The following is a 23,808-nucleotide window of genomic DNA, read 5'->3' as shown; positions in this document are numbered from 1 at the left end:
TTGTTTTATGTCGCTTTTCATTTTACTATTTTTCAGTTGCGAGAGAGGGGGAAAGGTAGGACCACAATATGCAGATAAGCAACCGGCTCGCAAAGGTTCACGGGGAGAGCCCCGCCCCTTCCGGTTCCTTTCTCCGTCTGAACTGTCGCGAGAGTTCATCTGGCGAACGCCGGAAGCCGCTAGTCGCTCCACAGCGACCTTAGGGGCGGGCTCGGAGGCTGAGGGAACCTAAGCTGCTCTCGGCTCGTTCGGCGGTGCAAGATGGCCGACATCTCTCTGGACGAGCTCATCCGAAAGCGAGGAGCTGCATCGAAGGGGCGGTGAGTGGCCTTTTCTCCCTTCGGGTTTCAGGGTCCTCGTCCTAGCGGGGCTTGGGGCGGAGAGGGGAGCGGCCCGGGAGCGACGCGGAGGGCCAGTCTGCGCCCGCCCCCTCCCTCAGCCGCGCTCCTCATTGGCCCGGCCGCCGCCGCCGCCGCGGGCCAGGTCGCCCGGCCGCCCACTGGCTGTGGGCGCCGTCGCTCCGGCTGGCCGGAGGAGGCTGGTGCGGCTGGCGCCGAGGAAGGGGCAGGCCTGCTGGGCTTGTGCGAGCGGCCCGCCGGGGGCGGAGCTGCGGGCGCGGACGGGACTCGCTGCCCCGCGGCCCGCCTGGCGTCCGGAGGGTCTCCCCGGCGCAGCCCCTCCTCCTCTGAGGAGACGGGCGCGGCGCCGAGGTCTCAGCGCGGCCTTCGAGTTAGGACTCCTGGAGTTTCTCGGGGAAGTGACTTGCTAAGACTCTCCGGGTCTGTTCCTGCCGAAACCGCGACCCAAAGTCAGCCCTTTAAAATTTCCCAATCCTTCTCCCGGTTCCCCGCTCTTCACACTCGCGGCCCTTTGTGAGGCGTTTCAGGCTCTCGGGGGCGCTTTGCCGCCGGTGCGCGGTCCTGTCAGCCAGCTATTAATGTTTTCCAAATGAGGGGCTTGAGGTGGAATTTGCCCGCGGCCGAGGAGAGCTCAGAGCGGGGCCGGGCGCGCTCTGAGAGTTGGCCTCAGGCTTGGGCGAGACAAACTGGCGGGACGGGGCGGCAGGCCGGCCGTTTCTTGATGACTCGCAGAGAACCCCTGTTCTGTGTCGGGGTGAAGAGTCGCGGAGCTGGTTTGCCGTTCCGTGACCCAAACTTCCTCTGGACCCTCAAAATATTGGTAGTCATTTCCAGACTCTATAGGGGCTCCAGTTCATCTGTGTGAAAGAGATGGGAAACCTGGGCCAGTGGTTTTCTAGCACACGTTAGATTAGTTCACATGTCCTTGCGGAGAAGCCAGGCTGTAAAGAAGGATGTTGTTTTCTCCCGCAGTCGTTCACTCGGCAGATGTTTATTAATACTGCCTTGTGTGGTGGCTCGAAGATGGATTCTTTTCACTGTGTGAAAAGTATCCCTCACCCTCAACCTGTACACACAGATCCGCCACAACTGCTCCCGCCCCCGCCTCATTCCCCAGCCAGCCCTTCACGAGGTTTCTGGTTCATAATGGGCACGCAGCGTTAATTTTCTCTATCTTTGTTGTGGTTGTGTTGTGTGCTCAGTCGTGTGCGATTCTTGGCGACCCCACAGGACTGTAGCCGGCCAGGCTCCTCTGGTCCATGGGATTTTCCAGGCAAGAATATTGGTTTGTGTTGCTACTTCCTCCTCCAGGGGTTCTTCCCCACCCAGGGATCGAACTAGCATTTCTTGTGGCTTCTGCATCAGCCAGCAGGTTCTTTACCACTGCGCCACCTGGGAAGCCCTCTTTCAGGTCTACCCTCTAGTAACTGGCGGGGAATTGGTACTGGGTCCTCTGGTCACGTCTGAGCCCATCCAGGTTTCACAGAGTTGCTGAACAGTTGCTGGGGCAGCCAGCTTCCCACTACCTGGGCTTCCTGCAGGCACTCCCTTAGTTCCCGACTGCAGGCAGTCTGTACCTGCGGTTGATGTTGATGTGTGCAGTGTCTTGTGTTGGGCCTTGAATGGGACTGCAGGGAAGGGAGGATGTGTGGATCCACCACAAGAGCAGAGACTGCAGCCAGGCAGACCTGGTCCCTTGGCGGGCCCCATTGTGGGGTTCTGTGCTTTTGTGGCCTGATGACCTCTGATTTAGGCATTTTGCTCGTTTGTAATAATGGTTCCAGGTAGGTGGTTGAGAAGATTAAATATGAGGATGTAAGAGTGTATGTTTTAAACTGTACCAGATAGTAAGTGTTCAGTAGATGGCTTTAAAGGAATAGAAGCCCAAATCCCTCCTTTAGGGGACATAATAAGTAAGCATTGGGGTCCTAGAGTCAGACTGCCAAGTTTCAATCCCACTTGCCATATGAAACTTACTTAACCATGCCATGCCTCTCTTTTTTATCTGTAAAACGTGGGTAATATTTACTGGGTATTGTCAGGACTAAATGAATTAATGTATCTAAAGTACCTCAGAAAGCATCTAGTGGGTACTAAGTGCCCAGTAGATGTTAGCTCTCATCATTATTGTTAATGAAGGCTTTTAAGGAAAGAAGTAATATCCAGTCTTCAGTGTGAGAATATTGTGTTGCTATTTTGTAAAAATTGAATTGTGGGAAATGCAGGCAAAGAGACAGTGTGAAAGAAACTGGACCACATGCTGGGTTTGGATTAAACCTACTGGAAACTCCATTGTGCTCGCACAGCCAACAGAGAAAAACTAGATCGGGGGTGAGGGGGTTAGGGTTCTTGTCAAGAACTGTGAAAGGTCTGAACAGATGGTATTTCCTACAGTAAATAAATACTGTTCTACTTGCTTCTTAGAAGAAATCTCTTTACTGGCACCTTGGTGTAGTATAGGGATGTCACAGAGACAACTTTGTGCTTAATAATTTAGGAAGAGCCTATGACCATCTCAGAAAACTTCTTTTCTTAAAGGAAATAGCAAAGGACTGAGCCTCTGCAAGTGTAAATAACCCCTTCTCAAAAGTCGTGGAATGTGCTTTGTTCTTTAGAACAGCTATTCTGTTTTGTCTTAATTGTACTGTGTAAGTCAAGAAAGGTGTCATTACCATCATTATTATTTGGCCCTCAATTAATCATCAGAAAGTTCTTTGATTAACATGAGATTCAAGAAAGTGGGGAATTATTTTATGATACTTCATCCAGGCTGTGGTGAGGTGCTGTCCTTCCCCCAACACAGCATGTCTCTATTGGTTTCAGTTGTTCAAGACCCATAGATGAGTCTCCTCAGGTAGCACTGGGCACCAGCTGCAGTGTGGGCCTGCCTCTCTTGTCAGTTTCTTCCTTTGGATGTAATTGGTTAGTCAAGTCACCCTCCTCTTTGGTTTGCTTAGTTCAACTGTCAGAGGATAGCTGTCACTGCTTCCATGCAGGTAGATGATGACCGGCAGTCTTAGTGGGGAAGTTGGGCCTAGAGTGTGCTGGAGGTGAGTGGCTCTGAGCTAGATACAAATATGGAGAATCCTTGGAGCTGTGGGGAGAGGAGGTTAGGGAATTTTCCAGTTGAAACCAGGGCTCTGCTCCCATACTCTCTGCTGGTTTCCTATTGAAATAAGGTAAAAGAAATTAGACCTAAAACAAAGAGGAGGGAAATGAGTTGTTACATTAGCTTGGAAGAGAAGAACTATAATTTAAAATGAAACATCGGCACAAAGGTAAGGGGATCCTGTCTTGTTTTTCCTTGTGTCTCTAAAGCACATAGTTCAGAATTAACCCTCAGTAATTGTTAGAACTAAACTCTATTTTCTAAGATGACCTCAACACACACATTCTAACCCAGAGACCCCATGGGTTAAAATCCACTTTGAACAATTCAGGGTCCCTCCATATCCTTTGGACTGGACATCTGTCCAGAGCCAGGGGCCACTGTGCCCTCCACAGGCAGATCCAAGAGGGTGAGGCATTCTTAGCCCCAGACAGACCTTCCCTGATCATGTGTCTGCCAGGTTCCAGTGGAGGAGGGGTGCTGGGGGAGAGGGCTTAGGCTCCAGTAAGTGTCTGCTCTCTTGCCCATACTGCTCTTCCTAGGACCTGGTAGAGTACCTGGTGAGCGCCTGGAAGCAGTGCACAGTTGCACTGTTACAGGTATCATGAGGCAGGGCAGTAAAAACACTCCTCTCTCTCCCTCCCAAATGTTTACTGGGGCCAAAAACCCAGAATGTGTTCAGGAACATCAGATAGTCTGCAGTGGGAAGGGAGGCTGCAGTCTGTGGGAGACAGACTGGGGGTTCCACTGAGGGGTTGCACTTTTTTTAGGGAGTCCTTAGCAGTTATTGGAGCCAGGAGGGGAACAGAATTGGCTCAATGTTTTAGAGACCTGCTCCTAGCAGGAACGTTTACTTGAAAAGTTCCTGATGACTAATGCCTGCCATATAAGCAGTACCGCTGCCTGCTGGGATGAATAGCTGTCTTCTCACGCAGGGAGAGGAGCAGTGATTAGAAAAATCCTGAACACTGAAACCCCCCTAAAGCTGCTCATGAAAGGAGTTGAGAAGTGATGTAACCAGGGAACCGAATATATGTAATTGAGGGAAAGTAGCTTATTTAGGCTCCTACATCCACAACTGTATCACCTCCCTCCTGAAAATTTACCTTTTGTGCTCTTCAAGTAGATAAAAATAGCAGCATGGGCCATCACGGTGGCATTTCTTGCCAGACAAGGAGTATGGTGTATGGGTCTCTGGTGAGCCCACCATCCTTAGTGTGTGTGTGTTCACCCTCTGGTCACTAGAGGGTGCACTCTGTCCCTGGATGTAACTGGTGTTCTCATTTTTTTTCTTAGTTTGAGGACAGTATTCACCCTTCCTTAACTTTTCTAGTCTTGTTCGTTGTTTTTGACCCATGCTTGATTTATTGGTATTTTAACTAGGTGTGGTGGTGGTGGTGGTGGTTTTGTTGCTAAGTTGTGTCCAATTCTTGGGACCCCATGGACTGTAGCCCACCAGGCTCCTCTGTCCATTGGATTTCCCAGGCAAGAATACTGGAGTGGGTTGCCATTTCCTTTTCCAGGGGACCCAGGGATCAAATTAGCATCTCCTGCATTGTAGGTGGATTCTTTACCGACTGAGCCACCAGAGAAACCCTTAATTAGGTATCAGATCAGTCGCTCTGTCGTGTCCGACTCCTTGCGACCCCATGAATCGCAGCACGCCAGGCCTCCCTGTCCATCACCAACTCCCAGAGTTCACTCAGACTCACGTCCATCGAGTCAGTGATGCCATCCAGCCATCTCATCCTCTGTCGTCCCCTTCTCCTCTTGCCCCCAGTCCCTCCCAGCATCAGAGTCTTTTCCAATGAGTCAACTCTTCGCATGAGGTGGCCAAAGTACTGGAGTTTCAGCTTTAGCATCATCCCTTCCAAAGAAATCCCAGGGCTGATCTCCTTCAGAATGGACTGGTTGGATCTCCTTGCAGTCCAAGGGACTCTCAAGAGTCTTCTCCAACACCACAGTTCAAAAGCATCAATTCTTCGGTGCTCAGCCTTCTTCACAGTCCAACTCTCACATCCATACGTGACCACAGGAAAAACCATAGCCTTGACTAGACGAACCTTTGTTGGCAAAGTAATGTCTCTGCTTTTGAATGTACTATCTAGGTTGGTCATAACTTTCCTTCCAAGGAGTAAGTGTCTTTTAATTTCATGGCTGCAGTCACCATCTGTAGTGATTTTGGAGCCCAGAAAAAGAAAGTCTGACACTGTTTCCCCATCTATTTCCCATGAAGTGGTGGGACCGGATGCCATGATCTTCGTTTTCTGAATGTTGAGCTTTAAGCCAACTTTTTCATTCTCCACTTTCACTTTCTTCAAGAGGCTTTTGAGTTCCTCTTCACTTTCTGCCATAAGGGTGGTGTCATCTGCATATCTGAGGTTATTGAGATTTCTCCCGGCAATCTTGATTCCAGTTTGTGTTTCTTCCAGTCCAGCATTTCTCATGATGTACTCTGCATGTAAATTAAATAAACAGGGTGACAATATACAGCCTTGACGAACTCCTTTTCCTATTTGGAACCAGTCTGTTGTTCCATGTCCAGTTCTAACTGTTACTTCCTGACCTGCATACAGATTTCTCAAGAGGCAGGTCAGGTGGTCTGGTATTTCCATCTCTTTCAGAATTTTCCACAGTTTATTGTGATCCACACAGTCAAAGGCTTTGGCATAGTCAATAAAGCAGAAATAGATGTTTTTCCTGGAACTCTCTTGCTTTTTCTATGATCCATCAGATGTTGGCAATTTGATCTCTGGTTCCTCTGCCTTTTCTAAAACCAGCTTGAACATCAGGAAGTTCATGGTTCACATATTGCTGAAGCCTGGCTTGGAGAATTTTGAGCATTACTTTACTAGCGTGTGAGATGAGTGCAATTGTGTGGTAGTTTGAGCATTCTTTGGCATTGCCTTTCTTTGGGATTGCAATGAAAACTGACCTTTTCCAGTTCTGTGGCCACTGCTGAGTTTTCCAAATTTGCTGGCATATTGAGTGCAGCACTTTAACAGTATCATCTTTCAGGATTTGGAATAGCTCAACTGGAATTCCATCACCTCCACTAGCTTTGTTCGTAGTGATGCTTTCTAAGGCCCACTGGACTTCACATTCCAGGATGTCTGGCTCTAGGTCAGTGATCACACCATCGTGATTATCTGGGTCGTAAAGATCTTTTTTGTACGGTTCTTCTGTGTATTCTTGCCATCTCTTCTTAATATCTTCTGCTTCTGTTAGGTCCATACCATTTCTGTCCTTTATTGAGGTCATCTTTGCATGAAATGTTCCTTTGGTATGTCTGATTTTCTTGAAGAGATCCCTAGTCTTTCCCATTCTGTTGTTTTTAAAGCTCAAATCACATTATAGCTCTATAATTTGAAATAGTTACTCTCCTTGAATTTGTTTCCCCATCTATAAAATGTGGATAATCTAATTCTCAGAGTTGTGAGGGTTAAAGGAGGTGAGGCAAAGTTTATGGATCTGCAGTTAAGTGCTCAAAATGATTCGTTGAGAGTGCTTCCATTGTAAAATCTTTTCATAAACCGTAGTAGCCAGTTGCCCCTTATTTGGCCATGGTAGACATTGCTTATCAAGCACAAACTCCTGTGAATTCTCAGTACTGACATTTCAAACAGCCATTACAGTTTATCAGAGAAGGGAAATTGTTAAGGAATATGAGTAAATTAAGGTTGCAGAGACCTAATCTCCCTTGCTCCTCCTACTGCAAAGGTTTACTGTTCAGACCCAGTTGGAATGAACCAGAAAACTTTGAATCTGCCCCTTTCCTCATCTTTTGTCCAGGGATATGAATTTTGTTTTCAAGAATCTCATTGTTTCTTTAATTATTCAAAATAGTTGCTTTCAACAGCTTTTTCTTTTCCTTTGTTTCTTTTTTTTGGTAGTAATGTTTAATTGATTGGTGAAATTGGGTAACTAGATTTTTTGAAAGCATAATTTATGCCACGGGGTCTAGATTTGCCCAGTTTTATGGTGTGGTAAGATCATTTGGCCACCTGATGGAAAGAACTGACTCATTGAAAAAGACCCTGATGAAAAAAAAAAGAAAAGAAAAAGACCCTGATGCTGGGAAAGATTGAAGGCAGGAGGAGAAGGGGACAGCAGAGGGTGAGATGGTTGGATGGCATCACCAACTTGATGGACCTGAGTTTGAGCAAGCTCCAGGAGCTGGTGATGGACAGGAAGGCCTGGCGTGCTGCAGTCTATGCGGTCGCAGAGTGGGACGTGACTGAGCAACTGAACTGAACTGAAGATCATGGTGTATTACATGATAAGATCACCGCACCTCCTATAGTTATAAATATCAGGAGCCTGTGGTAGGGGTACCCTGGTGATGAGAGAAGACAGATGAAGATAGGAGATCTTCATTCAGGACCTGCTCACATTTGTATGTGGATGTGTCTGACCCCTCCTGTGTGGTGGACCTGGTTATCAGTGATGCCTTCGTTGTCAGCGTTTATGTAGCTTGGTTCCCTTTGTAATGTCCACTCAGTCAGAGACCAGCTGCTTTCTCTTCTAGAAGGCCTTTCCTGAAGTGCCTGCAGTTCAACAAGACCCTTGTGGGTCCACTTTTTGGGTAAGGACCAGAGGGGCCCCTGTGCCATGGCTCTGTGGGTGCCCTCTCTCAGCTGGGAGAGCAATTGGTGGCCAGGATCCTAGGGCACAGTTGAGGACTGCCTTTGCAGAGGCAGTCTTCTCTAGGAGAAGCCCTTCCAGGGCAGCCATCCTTTCTCCCATCTTAACTCCCCTGAGGCTTGGAGTAGGAAAGAGGGAAGCTTGAAATCTGTTATTGGAAAGACTGTGCTCTTTGATTTGGTTTCTCCCCTATAAGGTGGACCTGATGGCAGGTAATCTCAGAGATGGTGAGCCTAAAAGGAGAAGATAAGATAGAAGCCCTGTGGATCCCTGACAGAGCTCTTAGAGCCTTTGTCGTTCCCCTGGGGCATTATTGATGTGGAGGAGGAGACACAGGATCTACCCTCAGAAGCTCTTAGTCATGTGGGAGATGCAGGCTTGTAAAAATCTTTGTGATGCTGCATGGTAAGTGCTTTGATAGAAGCTTTGTCCAGTGTTTTGAGGGCTCCAAGAGCAAAGAAGCTGCAAGCTGTGGGCTGTTGGGGGTCCTTTCCATATTTGGAAAAGGTCCGTCTAGTCAAGGCTATGGTTTTTCCAGTGGTCATGTATGGATGTGAGAGTTGGACTGTGAAGAAAGCTGAGCGCCAAAGAATTGATGCTTTTGAACTGTGGTGTTAGAGAAGACTCTTGAGAGTCCCTTGGTCTGCAAGGAGATCCAACCAGTCCATCCTAAAGGAGATCAGTCCTGGGTGTTCTTTGGAAGGACTGATGCTAAAGCTGAAACTCCAGTACTTTGGCCACCTCATGTGAAGAGTTGACTCAATTGGAAAAGACTCTGATGCTGGGAGGGGCTGGGGGCAGGAGGAGAAGGGGACGCCAGAGGATGAGATGGCTGGATGGCATAATGGACTCAATGGACATGAGTTTCGGTGAACTCCAGGAGTTGGTGACGGACAGGGAAGCCTGGCGTGCTGCGATTCACGGGGTCGCAAAGAGTTGGACACAACTGAGCGACTGAACTGAACTGAGGATGTCCTTTGACACTACTCTTTCCAGAAATCTTGGAAGGCTGCCCATAGCCCACAGACCTTGGCCCTTCCTCTCCTAGAGTGGGAGCATGCTGATTATTTGTTGATCTGTATGTCCCATCTGCTCCACCCCACCCCATAGTTTGGCATCCCGTTCCTCACTGTGCTCCTTTTGGTACCCAAGGCCTCTGCCTTCAGAGGGTTCCAGTGCTTGACGAGTGAGGAATTTCATCTGGAATGCTTTCCACTAACTCGGGTTTCATCTGGATGTGCATGTAAATGTTGATCCAAATCTTTTTCTCATGTTTTATGAGTAGACTTTCAGTAGTAGACCCTGGTCTGAACCGACAACCTGTTGCTTTTCTTTGATGGGCATCATCAACAGATACAGGGAGTTGAAAGCATTTTAAAAAACACCAAACAAATCTCAGTGGAGGCCTTACCTGCCATTTGGTCCTGGGGACAGGGCTTTGTTACAGAGTTTCTCCATAAATACCAAGGGCCCCTCTGTAGCTACAGTTTTCTGTGCTTACCACAGAGCATAGCCTCACTATTTCCCATGGCTTCACAGGCTACAAAGCCTAGGGTAGCCCAGTTCAGGGACGAATAGATGCTCCTGCTGCACACAGCTGTTTCCCTCTCCCTGACGGTGCTTACTGGTCTCCCTAAACACCTCATTCCTTTGGGCCTTGCTTTTTCTAGCACCTCAGTCTCCCAGAGACTACATGGGAAAACAGAGCAGGGATGCACAAGCAGTCCCACCCACCTTCAGCCTAATCTGATCGATTCTGTAAATGACCCCTTCCACTCTCCCACCTGTTTTTTGTGTAAACCCACTGGAAAGTACTTAAATCCTAAAGTAATTTGTCGATTTTCAAAGTAAAATGGTACTGTGCATCACTGCTTTAGGTCTGGCTCTGGCCTGTTAGAAGCAGCAGGTATTTTTCCGCTGTGCTTGGATAACAAGATGAAGGTCCAGATTTTCTTTTACTGGTGCTAGGAAGACTCACCTTTGGGTGTGCTTCTGCTCTTAGCAGAAGAGCTGAGAAAGTCTCGCTCCAGCTTCCAGCTGAGGAAGCATGAGGCAGTAGGAGAACCCAGAGGCTTGCCGGTGATGAAGAATGCCTCCTGGGAGGCTTGGGCTGTGATGTGGGACATGATGCAGGAACTTGTTTATTCAGCAGTTTTGCCTTAAACTCCAGGCCAGAGAGTCTCAGCACTGCTATCCTCCAGGATCACCTGTGGAGTGAAAAATGCATATGCCCAGGCCTTTACACAAATTTTGGACTCAGTAGCTCTGGAGTAGGGTTTGGAGAGCTGTATCTTTTTGTTTTCTTTCTTGCCTTTATTTTTTTAAAGAGAGAGCTGTATTTTTAAGAAGCTCCTTAGATGTTTCTGATACTGAGCCAGGTCTGAGCAACATTTACAAAGCACGGGGCTCTGAAACAGGAGTGATCCCCATCTGCCCCTTCCCTCCCAGTCCAAGGTGGGGAAAGAAAAGAACAACACAAACAGTCGTGATAATAGGCACAAAGGAGGGCTGTCTTGGAAGGATCAGAGAAGGTTTCCCAAGAAGGAGATGTTGCTTTGGGAGTCTGTGTCCCCAGGCAGGGCACCTGCCACAGGAGGAGTGTATGTGTGGCTGGAGGCTTGTGGTGGTGTGGGCAGGTGGGGTGAAGCAGAAGCCCGCAGACCCCCTGGAGGACTTTAAGGATTGTACTTGAAGGGCTCTTCTGTTTACTCTAAAGTCATTGAAGAGCCAACAAAGGAGCCCCAGAAGAGAATGGGGCTTATTTAATGGAGTTTTGTTCCTTTCCAATTTTAAGTTTCTGAACTTCATGTTTTTGTTGTGTCAGAGTGTAATAAATATATATTTGGTCTTTGTCCCTGGCATACAGTTTCTAAAACCCTTGGAATTTCCTGAGTGGTAAGGGCGTTAGGAGCATCTTTTGTTCTAATGAGGCAGCTCTCAGTGGGCCCCTGGATTGCTTCAGGACAGAGGCTGGCCTCCAGAAAGATGGAGGCCTGCTTAGCTTGTTGAAACTTGCAACTCCACCCCCACTCTCTGCCCTGGACCTCCAGGGAGAAAAGAGGATCTAGAGATTAAGCGATTATCATCTGTGGCCAGTGATTTAATCAATTATGCTAGGTAATAGAACCTCCATAGTCACCCTTATACAGTTGAGTTTGAAGAAATTTTGGGTTGATGAACATATCCATGTGCCAGGAGGGTGGTGTTACCATACCCTTTCTCCATACAGTGCCTTATACATCTCTTCTATTTGGCTGTTCTTGAGTTGTATCGTTTGTAATAAATTGGTAATAATAATAAGTAAAGTGTTTTCCAGAGTCCTGTGAGCTACCCTAGCAAATTATCTAACTTCAGGGGAGGGTCCTGTGAACCCTCCATTTTATAACCTTTGTCAAATGAACAGGAAGCCTAGGACTTGAAATTGTTCTCTGAAGTGAGGGCAGTTTTGTGGGACTGAGCCTTTAACCAGTGGAGTCTGTGCCAGCTCTAGGTAGGTAGTGTCAAAATTGGGCTGTCAGACACCCAGTTTGTATCTCGAGAGTTGGAGAATTTGTTGGCATGTGGAAAAATCCTACACATTTGAAGTCACAGTGTTATGAATAGAAACAGTTCAGGCAGTGGTTATTTTTCTTTTCTTCCAAGTCTTTATGTTTTTATTAGACCTCAGACTCCGAGACAGACCCATGTGTTGACTTTCTTGGTCCCAGCCCATTGGGGGTGTCTACCTGCCCTGGAGACATGAGACTGTCATAGGCCAGCTGGGCGCCCTTTGTTGATCATTGAACCTCTCTAAGCCTGTGTCTTCCACTGTAAAATGGGCATAATACTGCTTGCTTCACAGGGTGTTGAGAGGGCTGATGGAGAACAAGGAATGAAAGAATTTTGGAAACTAAAGTTAGTCTTTCGCTGTGTGGGTTTACGATATCTGGGAAATATTCTTATTTCATTTGGTATTGTTTAGAGGTTATTATCCATGATAGTGTCTCAAAACACCTGGTCTGGGGTGCAAAGCAGTCTTGCCTAATGATAGAAACCACCAGGCCCTTCTCCCTTTGTTTACCATGCAGACTTAAAAGGCATAAAACTGTGAAAGAAGTCTCTGTATAGACTGAATTGTTTCCTCTAAGAGGAAGCAGCTTTCTGGTTTCTCCAGGACCTCCTTTGTTCCCAGTATTACCACGACTCTACTACTACCACAGGCTACTGTTGATATCCAGATCTTCTTAATATTGCAGTTTTTATTTGCAGGCTCAATGCCAGACCAGGAGTGGGAGGTGTCCGATCGCGTGTTGGGATCCAACAGAGCCTTCTTAGCCAGCCAGCACGCACAGCCACCTTCCAGCAGAGGTTTGATGCCCGGCAGAAAATTGGCCTCTCAGATGCCCGCCTCAAGCTGGGAGTCAAGGATGCCCGGGAAAAGCTTTTGCAGAAAGATGCTCGGTTCCGGATCAAAGGGAAAGTGCAGGATGCCAGAGAGATGCTGAACTCGCGCAAGCAGCAGAGCACAGTGCCCCAGAAGCCCCACCAGGTTGCTGATGCCCGGGAGAAAATCAGCTTGAAGCGGAATTCCCCTGCTGCCTTCATGAGCCCACCCATTGGGACAGTGACCCCTGCTCTGAAGCTCACTAAAACCATCCAGGTAGGTTGAGACTCCTGCCAAAAACTCCTCGAAACCAGTAACAACTGTGGAATCAGGCAGAGACCAGGTGTGTTTAAGCAAAATGACAGTCCCCCCAACTGTTTGAAGAGTAACTATATGTGGAGGCAAGATATCATCTCAGTTTTGTGTAAAAGAAAATGGGTGGGGTGGTGGTGGGGATTTGTCCAGAGAAATTAAGTGACTTTCCAGGTGAAATAGTGGTAGAGGGAAGAGAGGAGAGGACAGACTAGTTGAGCTAGTGCTGTGTGCAGACACTGAATATTTATTCCTCATGCAACCCCAGTTATTACCACAGTTTATCAAAGGAGAATCTAAGTCTCAAAGATGTGAATCTTTGTGCACAGTTACACAGCTGGTCAGTGGACGCATCAGGATAGAAGCCCTGTCAGACCTGGCTCTTAGTGCAGAGTCCTGGCCACCTGCAGAGCCACTGCCCCAAAGGGAATAGAAACAGTATCATTTAATCTTCACAGCAACTTTGGTAATAGGAACTACTGAAGCAGTGAACATTTATTAAGCCAGGTTCATTGAGGCCTGCAGGTACATTGTTACATGATCTCTGGGATGATGAGTCTTCCTGTCGCTTTCCTGCTTTGCGAATGAGGCACTCTGTAGGACCTTTTACTACAGACCAAAACTGAATGCCCACCATATTAAAGTTCATTTATCCCCTACTTGTAGAGAACGCATGTAGGCCAAGTGGGATGAATTATGACCACTGGGTGTTTCTAGGTTCCACAGCAGAAGGCCATGGCACCAATTCATGCTCATCCTGCTGGAATGAGGATCAATGTCGTCAATAACCACCAGGCCAAACAGGTGGAGTGTGTGTGTGTGTGTGTGTGAGAGAGAGAGAGAGAGAGACTGCCCACAAGTGTGTGTTTTGATGTGATCTTCCAAGTGGATTAACTGAGGCCTGGCCCAGGGTTCCAATTTGAAGAGTTGGAGGTTGACACTTTGCAGTTTATGAGTTTTGAGAAGAAATTTCTTGAATGCATAGAAGCAGAGAGGCATGTTGAAAATCTTTTTATTTTTTTAAAGTAAAAGTAGTGTGTGCTTACTATAGAAAATTAGCAAAACAGAAAGATTGGGGGGGATGGGGGTAGTTCTTATACTATGGCTCTCCATAGTGAGCCCCTGTTGAAATTCTGCCCTGAATTCTTCCTGTGTTTTTCTTGTTTGTGTGTGTGTATATGTGAGAGAGATTATTATTTATTTAATGCATAGCTGTAGTTGTGATTATGTTATTATCCAGTTTCATATTGTTCTGTTTCACTTTATAACTCAAGCATTTTTCTGTGGTTCACATTTACTGTAAACATTTTAATAACTGCTTGATCCATTGAGTAGACATTTAGTTGACTTCAACCATTTTCCTGTAATTTTCACTGTTAGACATCCTTCTATGAACATCTTGGAGGATAAAGCTCTTTCTACAGTTTGAGTTTATTTCTATAGACCAGATTACCCGGCACAGACTTTCTAAGCCAAAGGATATAAACAGGCATTTTAGGGATCCTTAATAGATATTGCCCACTTGTAGAAAGGTACTTCTGATGTACCTGAAATTTCACAGCTTTTTCATTTGGCTCTTACGGGCAGGGAGCCTGCCAGAACTGAGCCCCAGTCACCCAGGCCAGTTTGCCCAGGCACTCCACATGTACATACTTCTCCCTACGCCTTGCTTAATTACTCCAGCTCTCATCTCCCTGCTGTCCTTATTCCAAATGTCTGCTGAGAGCCTGCATGCTACATTAGCATGTATTTTTTTATTTTCAGAATTTATACGACCTGGATGATGATGACGATGTTATAGCTCCCATTCCTACTAAACAGATGAAATTTGCAGCCTCAGGCAGCTTTCTCCACCACATGGTATGTCATCTTACATTCTTCTTAACACTCTGTGTGTGTCTGATCAGGTGCATGGGAGATGTGGTGGAGAGTAGGATCTTTCAATTCAGAGATATTTCCTTATTTGGGTCCTAAGATTATTAGAACCGGAACTAATCCAGCCCCTGGTTTTTATAAATACTGAGGCTTAGCATGTCAGCGGACTTGTTCAAGATCCAACAGACAGTGAAGTGCAGACTTGAGTTCCCAACTGCTGTGTTTGGAGACTTCAGGGGAAATGTGAGTGATCCCACAGGACAGAATCACATTTTATTTCCTTTAGGGCAGGACATTCTGCTGGTTCCCTTCCTTCCGTGGTCATCAGCTCTGGCCCCATCCTTGAGTCTGGATTCCATTGGTTGATGTGTTAGCAAGAATAAACTGAACCTTTCCTGAAAGCTCCACCAGGTGCCGCCTGCGTGGAGGGAAAGTTTGATGGATGTTCTGCCATGCAGAGAAGGAAAGAAAGCGGTATATCTGGGAACATCAGGGAGCTCTGCACTGCTTGGCTCAGTGCATGGAACCAAATCACACATAGGAGGCGAGAGGGTACCCACGCTAAAGACATGGGTACCCATGCCTTTATTTGGTCTTCAGGCACCCAAAGACTCAGTTTTAGTCACTGCACTGAATATGTGGACCAATTTCTTGGTTACCCTTGAAGCTCTTAACTTTGAAATGTGAAGCTGAATGATGCCAGTTTGTTACAAAGGGGCTGAGCCTTTCTAGTCATTAGAGTGTTTGTGTCTGTTACCAGGGCGGCTGTCAGCTAACTGTTAGTTAGTGGCTAACCCTAATTGGAAAAATCTGTTTATATTAACTTACTTAAAAATGAGTTCCCTCTCTCCCCACCCTGTGAGATGGGTACTGTTACTACCCCTATTATATGGACTAGGAGTTAGACACAGAGAGGTTAAATAAATCTGCTCAGCTTGTAAGTAGTGGATCTAGGATTTAAGCCTCAGCAATCTGGCTCCCAGGCCACATTTTAACCACTGCACTCTGCTGGCTCTTGAAACTCAGGAAACAGCTTGAGAAGTGTGGGATCCACACTGAGTCACCTGGGTTGGGAGAAGCTGGTGAATTAACTCTGTTCCATCATCTGTCTCTCTGGCTGCTGCATTCCTCCTTTCTCCATGAATCAATGCCTGGTAGACTGTCCTCAGTCAGCAAGACCACTAACCGCTTCTGCCTCACACATTTTTTTTCTCCAGATACATTAAAACCAGGCACTTCGCTGGTTTATATTTCTAAAGGATCACTTCCCCAGTTAAGGGTAGCAGGGGAGGGAGGGAGGGAACGGTTTCTGCTGATTTGCACGTGCTGACTCTGCTAGCCTGCACCTGACCATCTGGGAGCTGCAAAGGTGAGCTACTTGTGGTTCCTCTATATGACTAGAACAGGTACCAAAAAGCGGGGGTCTGGGCCTTCTTCAGAGTAACTTCCTAGTCCCAGCCAGCCCATGGTGATAGAAGCATATCTGGGAATGAACTTGACTCCAAGCTTTTGGACTCTAACTCCATATTGTAGGTTTTTATCAAATCTAAATGGTATGACTGAGCTGTGGCTTCTGTTCGGGAACTGCCTGGATGCTTCTTGCCAAGGGCTCCCTACATTGGAACGTGGCTTCTGTGAGCACGTGTGCAGTCTACTTTTTTCTCCTCCTGTCCCTTCCCTGGCAGCTGGTATCTTTCTGGCTTTAGATCAGTAATGGAACTGGGGAGGTAGGAGGCCTTGAGATTGGGGGTCGTCAGTCACCTAGGGTATCTGGGTCCCTGGCTTCTCAGATTGCTGTCTGCCTCTTTGTTTAGGCCGGGGTGAGCAGTTCCAAGCTGTCCATGTCCAAGGCCCTTCCTCTCACCAAAGTGGTTCAGAATGATGCGTACACTGCTCCTGCTCTCTCCTCCTCTGTTCGGACAAAAGCCTTGACCAACATGTCCCGGACGTTGGTGAACAAGGAGGAGCCCCCCAAAGAGCTGCCGCCTGCAGAGGTAAGGTGAAGGCGAAGGAGAAGTGTTCCTCACACTAGTCAAGAGTTAACCTGAGCTGGGTGGGCAGTGTGCATCTCGTTGGGTCCTCATAGTGCCTCTGGGAGGTAGGTGTTGCCACCTCTGTCTTACAAATGAGCAAACCAAGATCCAGTAGACCCCGCCCTCAGAGAGCCCACAGGCAAGCCAGTAGGGAAACAGAGCTGCAGATAGAGCACTGTGTCTGCCACAGCACAGGGCTGCCAGGAGCACCGATGAAAGAGCCTCTCATTCCACCGGGGATACAGGAAGGCTTTAAGGAGAAAGTGCCATTTGAGCCGGATGGTTCTTGAAACACGAGTGGCATTCTGTGCAGAGGTTCAGGCCTGGAAGGGCCTGGAATATTTGGGAAACATGAGAAGTTCCATTCCTTAGCATAAGTTGACTGGGACATGATTAGAGGGGCCCAGCTGTGGTAGGAAACTCTCCATAGAGGTTTCCTCTGGGCCTTCCTGGTCGTTTGCTGAAATGAGTTCTGCCGTTTGAGCACAGCTGTTGTCTGGTAACGTTCTGTTCTCTGGTAACTTCTGGTAACGTTCTTCTATCTGTGGCAGCCTGTCCTCAGCCCTTTGGAAGGCACCAAGATGACCGTGAATAATCTGCACCCTCGAGTCACCGAGGAGGACATTGTTGTGAGTACTGTGGCCTGCCAGAATTTCAGATCTCAAGCCACTTCTGTTCCAAGGGTCCCCAAGACCACCCCCAGGTTAGCTGATTGTCTAAGAGGACTCACAGGGCTTAGCATAGAGTTGTGTCCAGGCTGAGATGCATTACAGGATGCAAAGCAAAATCAGCAGAGGGAGACAACTTGTGGAGGAAAAGCTAGAGGATAGCAGACTCAAACTTCTGGAGTCCTCTCCTAGGGGAGTCACACAGGATGCACTTACTCCCCCAGCAGTCAGTTGTAAAGACCAGGGAAGCTCATTAGAGACTCAGTCCCCAGAGTTTTTCTCAGGGACTAATCACATATGCACGGTCTGCCTGCCACATACCAAAATTCCAGACACAGAAGGAAATCAAGTGTTTGGCAGGAAGCACATTGTTGGCACAATTTAGTTGCAAGTTGCCACTCTTACCAGTTATGGTGATGAGCGCCCTCCCAGAATCCAAGATCCCAAACGTGAGCTAAGGGTCAGCTTTGGAAGCAGGACTTCCAAAGGAGAACAGGCAGGCCAGATATGTTAACCCTTTTTCCTCATAGCCTGTAAACCAGAGCCAGAGGAATTCCCTGGTGGCCAGTGGTTAGGACTCGGCATTTTCACTGCTGGGGCCTGGGTTCAATCCCTGCTTGGAGAACTAAGATCCCACATACTGCACAGCATGGCCTAAAGTAGATCTTTAAAAACAATAATAATAAAATTAGGATCACACTTAGTATTCAGTTTTGTGTCTTGGTTTTGATATGTACCATTTTCCCTTTTATTGTTGGAAATCTTTTCAACGACGTTTTCACAGATCTTCCCTTTGTCCTCATTACAACCTTGTGAAGGCAGTTGCAGGTGAAGAAATGGTGTGGTTGTTAGTTAGCCTTTGCAGTCTGTGTCCATACTGTGTTCCCTCTCTGACTTCAGTCTCTTCATCTGAGAAGTGAGGGATGGGAGTAAAGGATGATGACGACACGTGTACAAAGCACTGCCTTGAAAATGGTTTCAGTTGAAACCCCTCAATCTTGCCAACCAGGATAATTGGTCACCCTGCATTGAACTGCGGAATTTTGTTTCTGATTCCCGGGTGATATATTAACCACTCTTTGTCCATCCATGTGGACATCCACTGGAGTCCTACATGTCCATCCATTTTCATGACACAGCACTCTTGACAGAAATACCATATTCCATAACTATTACCCTTGTTGAGGAAGTGGGCACTGAGGCAGGAGGACTTTGGGGGTGACTTGGAGTCATAGGGATCACAAGGCCCAGCACAACTCGTCCATCTGGCCCCAGATTGAGGCTTCTGGATGTCCCAGGAATACTACCTGACATGGAGCCTTCCTGAAATCTTGGCTGCTTGGCATGTTCAATCAGAGTGAAGCCACCTGTCAACCCAGAGCCCTGTCTGAAATGTGTGAATTGCAGGCAGGGAGAACAACAACCTGAAATTCTTTCCCAACCCAAGCCCTCTTGCTTTTCATAGGAGCTTTTTTGTGTTTGTGGAGCCCTGAAGCGTGCTCGGCTGGTCCATCCTGGGGTAGCAGAGGTGGTGTTTGTAAAGAAGGACGATGCCATCACCGCGTATAAGAAGTACAACAACCGGTGTCTGGATGGTAAGTCAGAGAAAGCAGCCTCCTCACCTCGATGCTCCTCGCCGCTCACAGCAGGCCTTCGGGGGAAGCCTTCCTCTGGGACGAGTGGGTGGACATCTACCTAGTGCTTTAAACTCTCCAGGGCCTCCTGTGTACTAAGAATAAGCAGTGATGTTTTGTTTTCAATTGAAGTGTGGTTGATTTACAATGTTGTGTTAGTTCAGATATACAGCACAGTGATTCAGTTATATATATCTTCTTTTTCAGATTCTTATCCCTTAAAGGTCATTACAAAATACTGAGAATAGTTCCCTGTGCTATACTATGCAGTAGATCCCTTGTTGGTTATCGCAGCCTTTGCCTTTTGATTGTATTATTTAATCCATTTACATACATTTTATGTGGCCTTTTTGCATTGTATAAATATTTTTTAGTGTAGCATTTTAGTTCCTTTAATGATTTTTTCCACTATATTTTTTGAGTCACTTTCTTTTCTTAATAGTTGCTCAAGGATTTATAGTATATATTGTAGGTTATCAGAGTCTATTTCACATTAATATTAATGTAGCCACAATGAAATTTAGAAATGTTACTCCAATAAGGCTCTATTCCCACTTTCCCCTTTTTTTGTGCTGTTATTGTTATACTTACTACATAAAATGCAAAGTGGGAGTCTGGTACTTGTAAGGTTAATCTTTCATGGACAAAGTAGAAATCTGAACATACGCTTTCAAATTTTTTTTCACTTAATTTTGTACCATAAGCATTTCCCCTTTCTACTTGCTTCACAACCAGTCTGGGTTGTTACATGCTGTGTGTACTTTCTCCCTTACTTTGATTCTGATCTCCTCCTGCACAAAGCAGGGTCTGTTGCCAGTTTGCTTCTTGACACTGTCATTACCGAAGTTTCATGGACCTCATAATCCTCATAGTCTCTGGGCTTTGCTGACACCTGACAGCCCCAGCCTTAGCTGTGAAGCCAGAGCTGCCAGCGGTGGGTGCTTTGACTCCTGATAACAAAAGTGGCAGTCCCTGTCCTTCCATGAGGAGCTGAGGGCTCATGACAGAGCTTTTTCTTTCTTGGTTTTTCAGGGCAACCAATGAAGTGCAACCTCCACATGAATGGGAACGTTATCACCTCAGACCAGCCCATCCTGCTGTAAGTTCCAAAGGCAGAGGTGCTGGGGACCATGTGGGGCTTTTCTGCTTGCTTACTGGGCATGATCATCTCTCTGTTCTGAGGAGACACATGCTTGCATCACAGCTCCATTCCATTTCCTCTGCTCTGAGAGCAGCCAGCCGACTAGGAGGCTTAAATTTGTACAGAGTGGGTTGTTATATCATTTCTACAGGAGATTGACCCCACAGGGGCTAACTTAACTTCATTCCCTGCCTTATAATTTAGAAAGTGGAGAGCAGGCTGGTTGTGTCTCTGTTTGCATGATTGGGTGTGCATCTTCAGATGAGCAGAAAACCCCCCTCCTCATGATTGACTCTGATGGGGATTGTGCTGGGTGCTCCGCCTTATTTTGTTACACACCCAGTGTACATGCCTGGCCCAGGACTGAGGACTTTTTGAAGCCTGAGATGCAGAAAATGTCTAGATTGATATGTAAAAGGAGGTCCTTTTGAGGAGGAGACAGAGACCCAGGGAGAATATTAGGCTTGCCAACATGGGTGTAGTGAGGGGCAGGCCTGTAATAGACTTTGAAATTTAGAAAGACTGCAGTTTGAATCCTGGATATTGAATTGTGTGATTTAGATGAGTTTCTTAAACTGTGTTCCAGGATTAAGTTGTATTCTGAAAAATGTGGGTTTTATGACCTAGTGGATTTGGGAACCACTGAGCTAGACCCAGTTAAATCTACTGGGCTTCTCAAAATGTGTGATAAGCTGATGTGTGTTTGGCTATCCTTGAGGCTTAAACTTAAAAAAAAACCCCAGATCTTAGCAGGCTGCATCTCAACTTTCTTAGCAAATTTAAAGAATGGTAGGTTTGCTATAAGAAATAGGTAAAAGGGTATGGAAAGCATTATGTTTGGTGCCTAGCTTATAACAGATCTCCAGCTAATGGTGGGACCCTTCTCCACTGAAGGGGAACCTGACGAAGATTTTGACTCTTCTCTGCTCTCTACAGACGGCTGAGTGATAGCCCCTCAGTGAAAAAGGAGAGTGAGCTGCCTCGCAGAGTGAATTCTGCCCCCTCATCCAACCCTCCAGCCGAAGTAGATCCTGACACCATCCTGAAGGCGCTTTTCAAGTCATCGGGGGCCTCTGTGACCACACAGCCCACAGAATTCAAAATCAAACTTTGAGCGGGGGAGCGAGACAGCCAGAAGCGGGGGCGGAGGAGGGTGGCTCTGTTTCCTTAAACGAAAGTTGTGACCAATGGGCCGTTGGCTGGGGGCCCCCTCGTGCAGGAAGAGTCACCGGGGGTAGAAAGCCTCCTCGCTGGACGGCAGCCGCCTTTCTGTGTTGTGTTCTGCCTGTGCTCTTCTATGTGCTCACATTTCCTGTAGTGCGTTTCTTCTCTCTCCACCTCATCACCAGGGTAGACTTGTGTTGTTCAGAGTGTTTCTCCCTAAACTCAGCCCCAAATAGATTTTTTAAAATCTGAAAATGGTGCCCTAAATTCTCTGAGTGGCCTTCTTGTGGCCCCATAGAACTCGGGGCAGGGGCTATTTGAAGGATACTGCTTTCTTCAGGGTGAGGGTTTGACTCCCCTTTCTCTTTTTAAAACTTTTCAAACAAAGTAGGGAATGGAAGCCCCTGCCATCCTAATAGGAACCACATCAGCTCAAAAGCTCTGCCACTCACTCTCCTGGTCAGTGGAGATGGCCTAGGTGGGGATCAAGTCACGGGCTCCTTGTCCTCTCCCCGCAGTTGGCTCCAGACCAGTGCTTTCTGGAGAGAGCCCTGTGGTAAGGGCAGGGTGAGGCTACTGCTCTGCCAGGAAGAGTGTACCCTAGCTCTTGGTTTGGGGGACCCTACTGTCTCAGTCAACCCAGAATAAATTCTCAAGCTTACATTTCCCCTTCCCCTGAGTTGTGCCGAGTGGCCCAGCCCAGCTCTCTTGGCCTTCTGAGTGTCACTGCTGGGCAGGGCTGCCTTGTTAGCCCCCCCATTTCTCACCCAGCCTAGCACTCATCACACTTGGTTTTGGTACAAATGCCAGCTCTCTGCTAGTTGGGTTTTCAAAGGGTCTGCCTCCTGTTCTATGACACTGAGGACCTTGGGGTTGTTTGAATAGGGATGTTGGCTTGCTCCAAGATGTTTTTTCCCTGGCCTCAGGTTCATGCAATAGTCAGGGATGCTGAGAGGTGGCAGATATTCAGCAGCCACCAGAGGGCACTGTCTCCACTACTATGAGTGACCCATCCATCCATCCTGACCAGAGGGGCATTTTCCTGCCTTGACTGAGGTGGGAGGGGAACAGGGGGCGGTGGGGAGGGAGTTGAGAGAGCGGAGCAGCCTTTGCAGGCAAGTGGACAGGTTGTCCCCTCAGCATGCTTCCAGGCATTGGGGGCACAACTCTAGAACCAAAGGGGAAGCCCTGAATACACCAGAACAGCATTACTCCAGGGGTGTTCATCCTCAGTTTCTTGCTGGTTTGTTGGGACTGTAGAGGGAATCCAGCCTAGCAGAGCTGGCAAGTCTTGGGGAGCAAGATTCTGTAAGTAAATAGTGTAAAAGGCACAAGCCTAGAAAGTGTAGGGGGGACCTGAGACAGAGTCTTTGATGACCTACTTGGGGCCAGTCCAGCGAAGAAAAACCTGGAAACTCAAATTTCCACAGAGTTAGATCAAGCAGCAAGGACCCAGGTGTGAACTCAGCTCAGTCCTCCAGCTCTGAGGTTGCCCAGGCTTGGGAAGTCCAGGGAATGTGCCTGATGGTGGTCCACTTTCCAGTACTTTGAAGAAGGCTGCTTTTGTTCTCTTCTCCCTCTTTGAATGGGTGCAAACTGAGTTCTCTTCATCAGCTAGAAGACATTCCTCCTACACTTTCCCCTTCTTGACCCCAGAGAGTGTCCATAAGACACTAGGAGCTGGCTTCTCAGGTCTGGAGACAGACAGATCACTGCTTGGACTCTGCGTTCAGTAGGGAAGGTAACTACCCTGCCTGTATGCCTTTATCTTCCCACCGGCCCTCTGGACCTTGTCCTCTGGGTGGCTGTGTGGTCCACTGCAGGGTAGAGTCTGTTCTCCCCCGTTCTACAGGCAGGTGTCATCGTGGGAAACAGAAGAGAAGGTGGTAGGCCAGTCCTTGTGTCCCTCTCCACCTCGCACTCCCCTACATTCCCCGTCTTGTCTCTTTTTTTTTTCCAAAAGGAGAGGCATTAAGGGATGGAGGAGACTATGTGTTACTTACCCATTTCTGAATAAACGTTTGTTATTCCTACTTTTGAGCTGTCATTTCTTAAAAGATTACGTTAAGGGGCTTCTTGGAATTTGGCACCAGAAAACAAGAGATTTGCCTCTGCTTTGCTGCTCACCAGCTATGACCTTCAGACAGTTCCTCACAGGACTCTTTGAATTTTGGTCTTCACAGTTGAGAGAATATGAGCATGAATGTCTGAGAAGGACCTAGCACAGAAACTCGGTACCTCCTGGGCCTAAAGTGCCTCACGAGTATAAGCATGGTCAACTCGAACATAGGTCTATTCATAGGGAACAGGGGAGTCGCTGCCTTGAAGTTACACTTACGGGTAAAATTTACCTCTTAGATCAACTGCATACTAGAAAAAAGTTAGTTGGTAGGTTTTTTGATTTTGTGATAAAATATAAAATTTATCATGTTAACTGTCTTAAGTGTAACTCAGTGGTATTAAATACATTCACAAGAGTTGTACTACCATCACTACCATCCATCTC

The 23,808-nt window shown here is 47.3% G+C and overlaps 1 protein-coding gene across 2 annotated transcripts; it reads left to right on the top strand.

Moving 5' to 3' along the window:
* Positions 1-162: 162 nt before the first annotated feature.
* POLDIP3 (DNA polymerase delta interacting protein 3) lies at positions 163-23,335 on the top strand. 2 transcript variants are annotated; one of them, XM_019961929.2, is made up of 9 exons: positions 163-320; positions 12,361-12,751; positions 13,505-13,591; positions 14,552-14,647; positions 16,477-16,656; positions 17,247-17,324; positions 18,829-18,958; positions 20,030-20,096; positions 21,075-23,335. In XM_019961929.2, the coding sequence occupies exons 1-9, from the start codon at positions 262-264 to the stop codon at positions 21,250-21,252; spliced, it is 1,266 nt and encodes a 421-aa protein (XP_019817488.1). In that variant the 5' UTR covers positions 163-261; the 3' UTR covers positions 21,253-23,335. The 2 variants fall into 2 exon arrangements, with proteins under 2 accessions (XP_019817488.1, XP_019817489.1); XM_019961930.2 differs by lacking the exon at positions 13,505-13,591.
* Positions 23,336-23,808: the final 473 nt, after the last annotated feature.

This window comes from Bos indicus, chromosome 5, assembly GCF_029378745.1.
Source record: "Bos indicus isolate NIAB-ARS_2022 breed Sahiwal x Tharparkar chromosome 5, NIAB-ARS_B.indTharparkar_mat_pri_1.0, whole genome shotgun sequence".
In the NCBI taxonomy this organism is placed as follows: Eukaryota; Metazoa; Chordata; class Mammalia; order Artiodactyla; family Bovidae; genus Bos; species Bos indicus.
Note: the sequence above shows the minus strand (reverse complement) of the source record. Positions and strands in the feature narration are given on the sequence as shown.

Excerpts from the sequence above, each read along its gene's own strand:
- POLDIP3 (XM_019961929.2), top strand. The coding sequence starts at position 262 with ATGGCCGACATCTCTCTGGACGAGCTCATCCGAAAGCGAGGAGCTGCA. Across the intron at positions 12,752-13,504 it reads AGCTCACTAAAACCATCCAG|GTTCCACAGCAGAAGGCCAT; the intron begins GTAGGTTGAGAC and ends GGGTGTTTCTAG. Across the intron at positions 18,959-20,029 it reads CAACAACCGGTGTCTGGATG|GGCAACCAATGAAGTGCAAC; the intron begins GTAAGTCAGAGA and ends TTGGTTTTTCAG.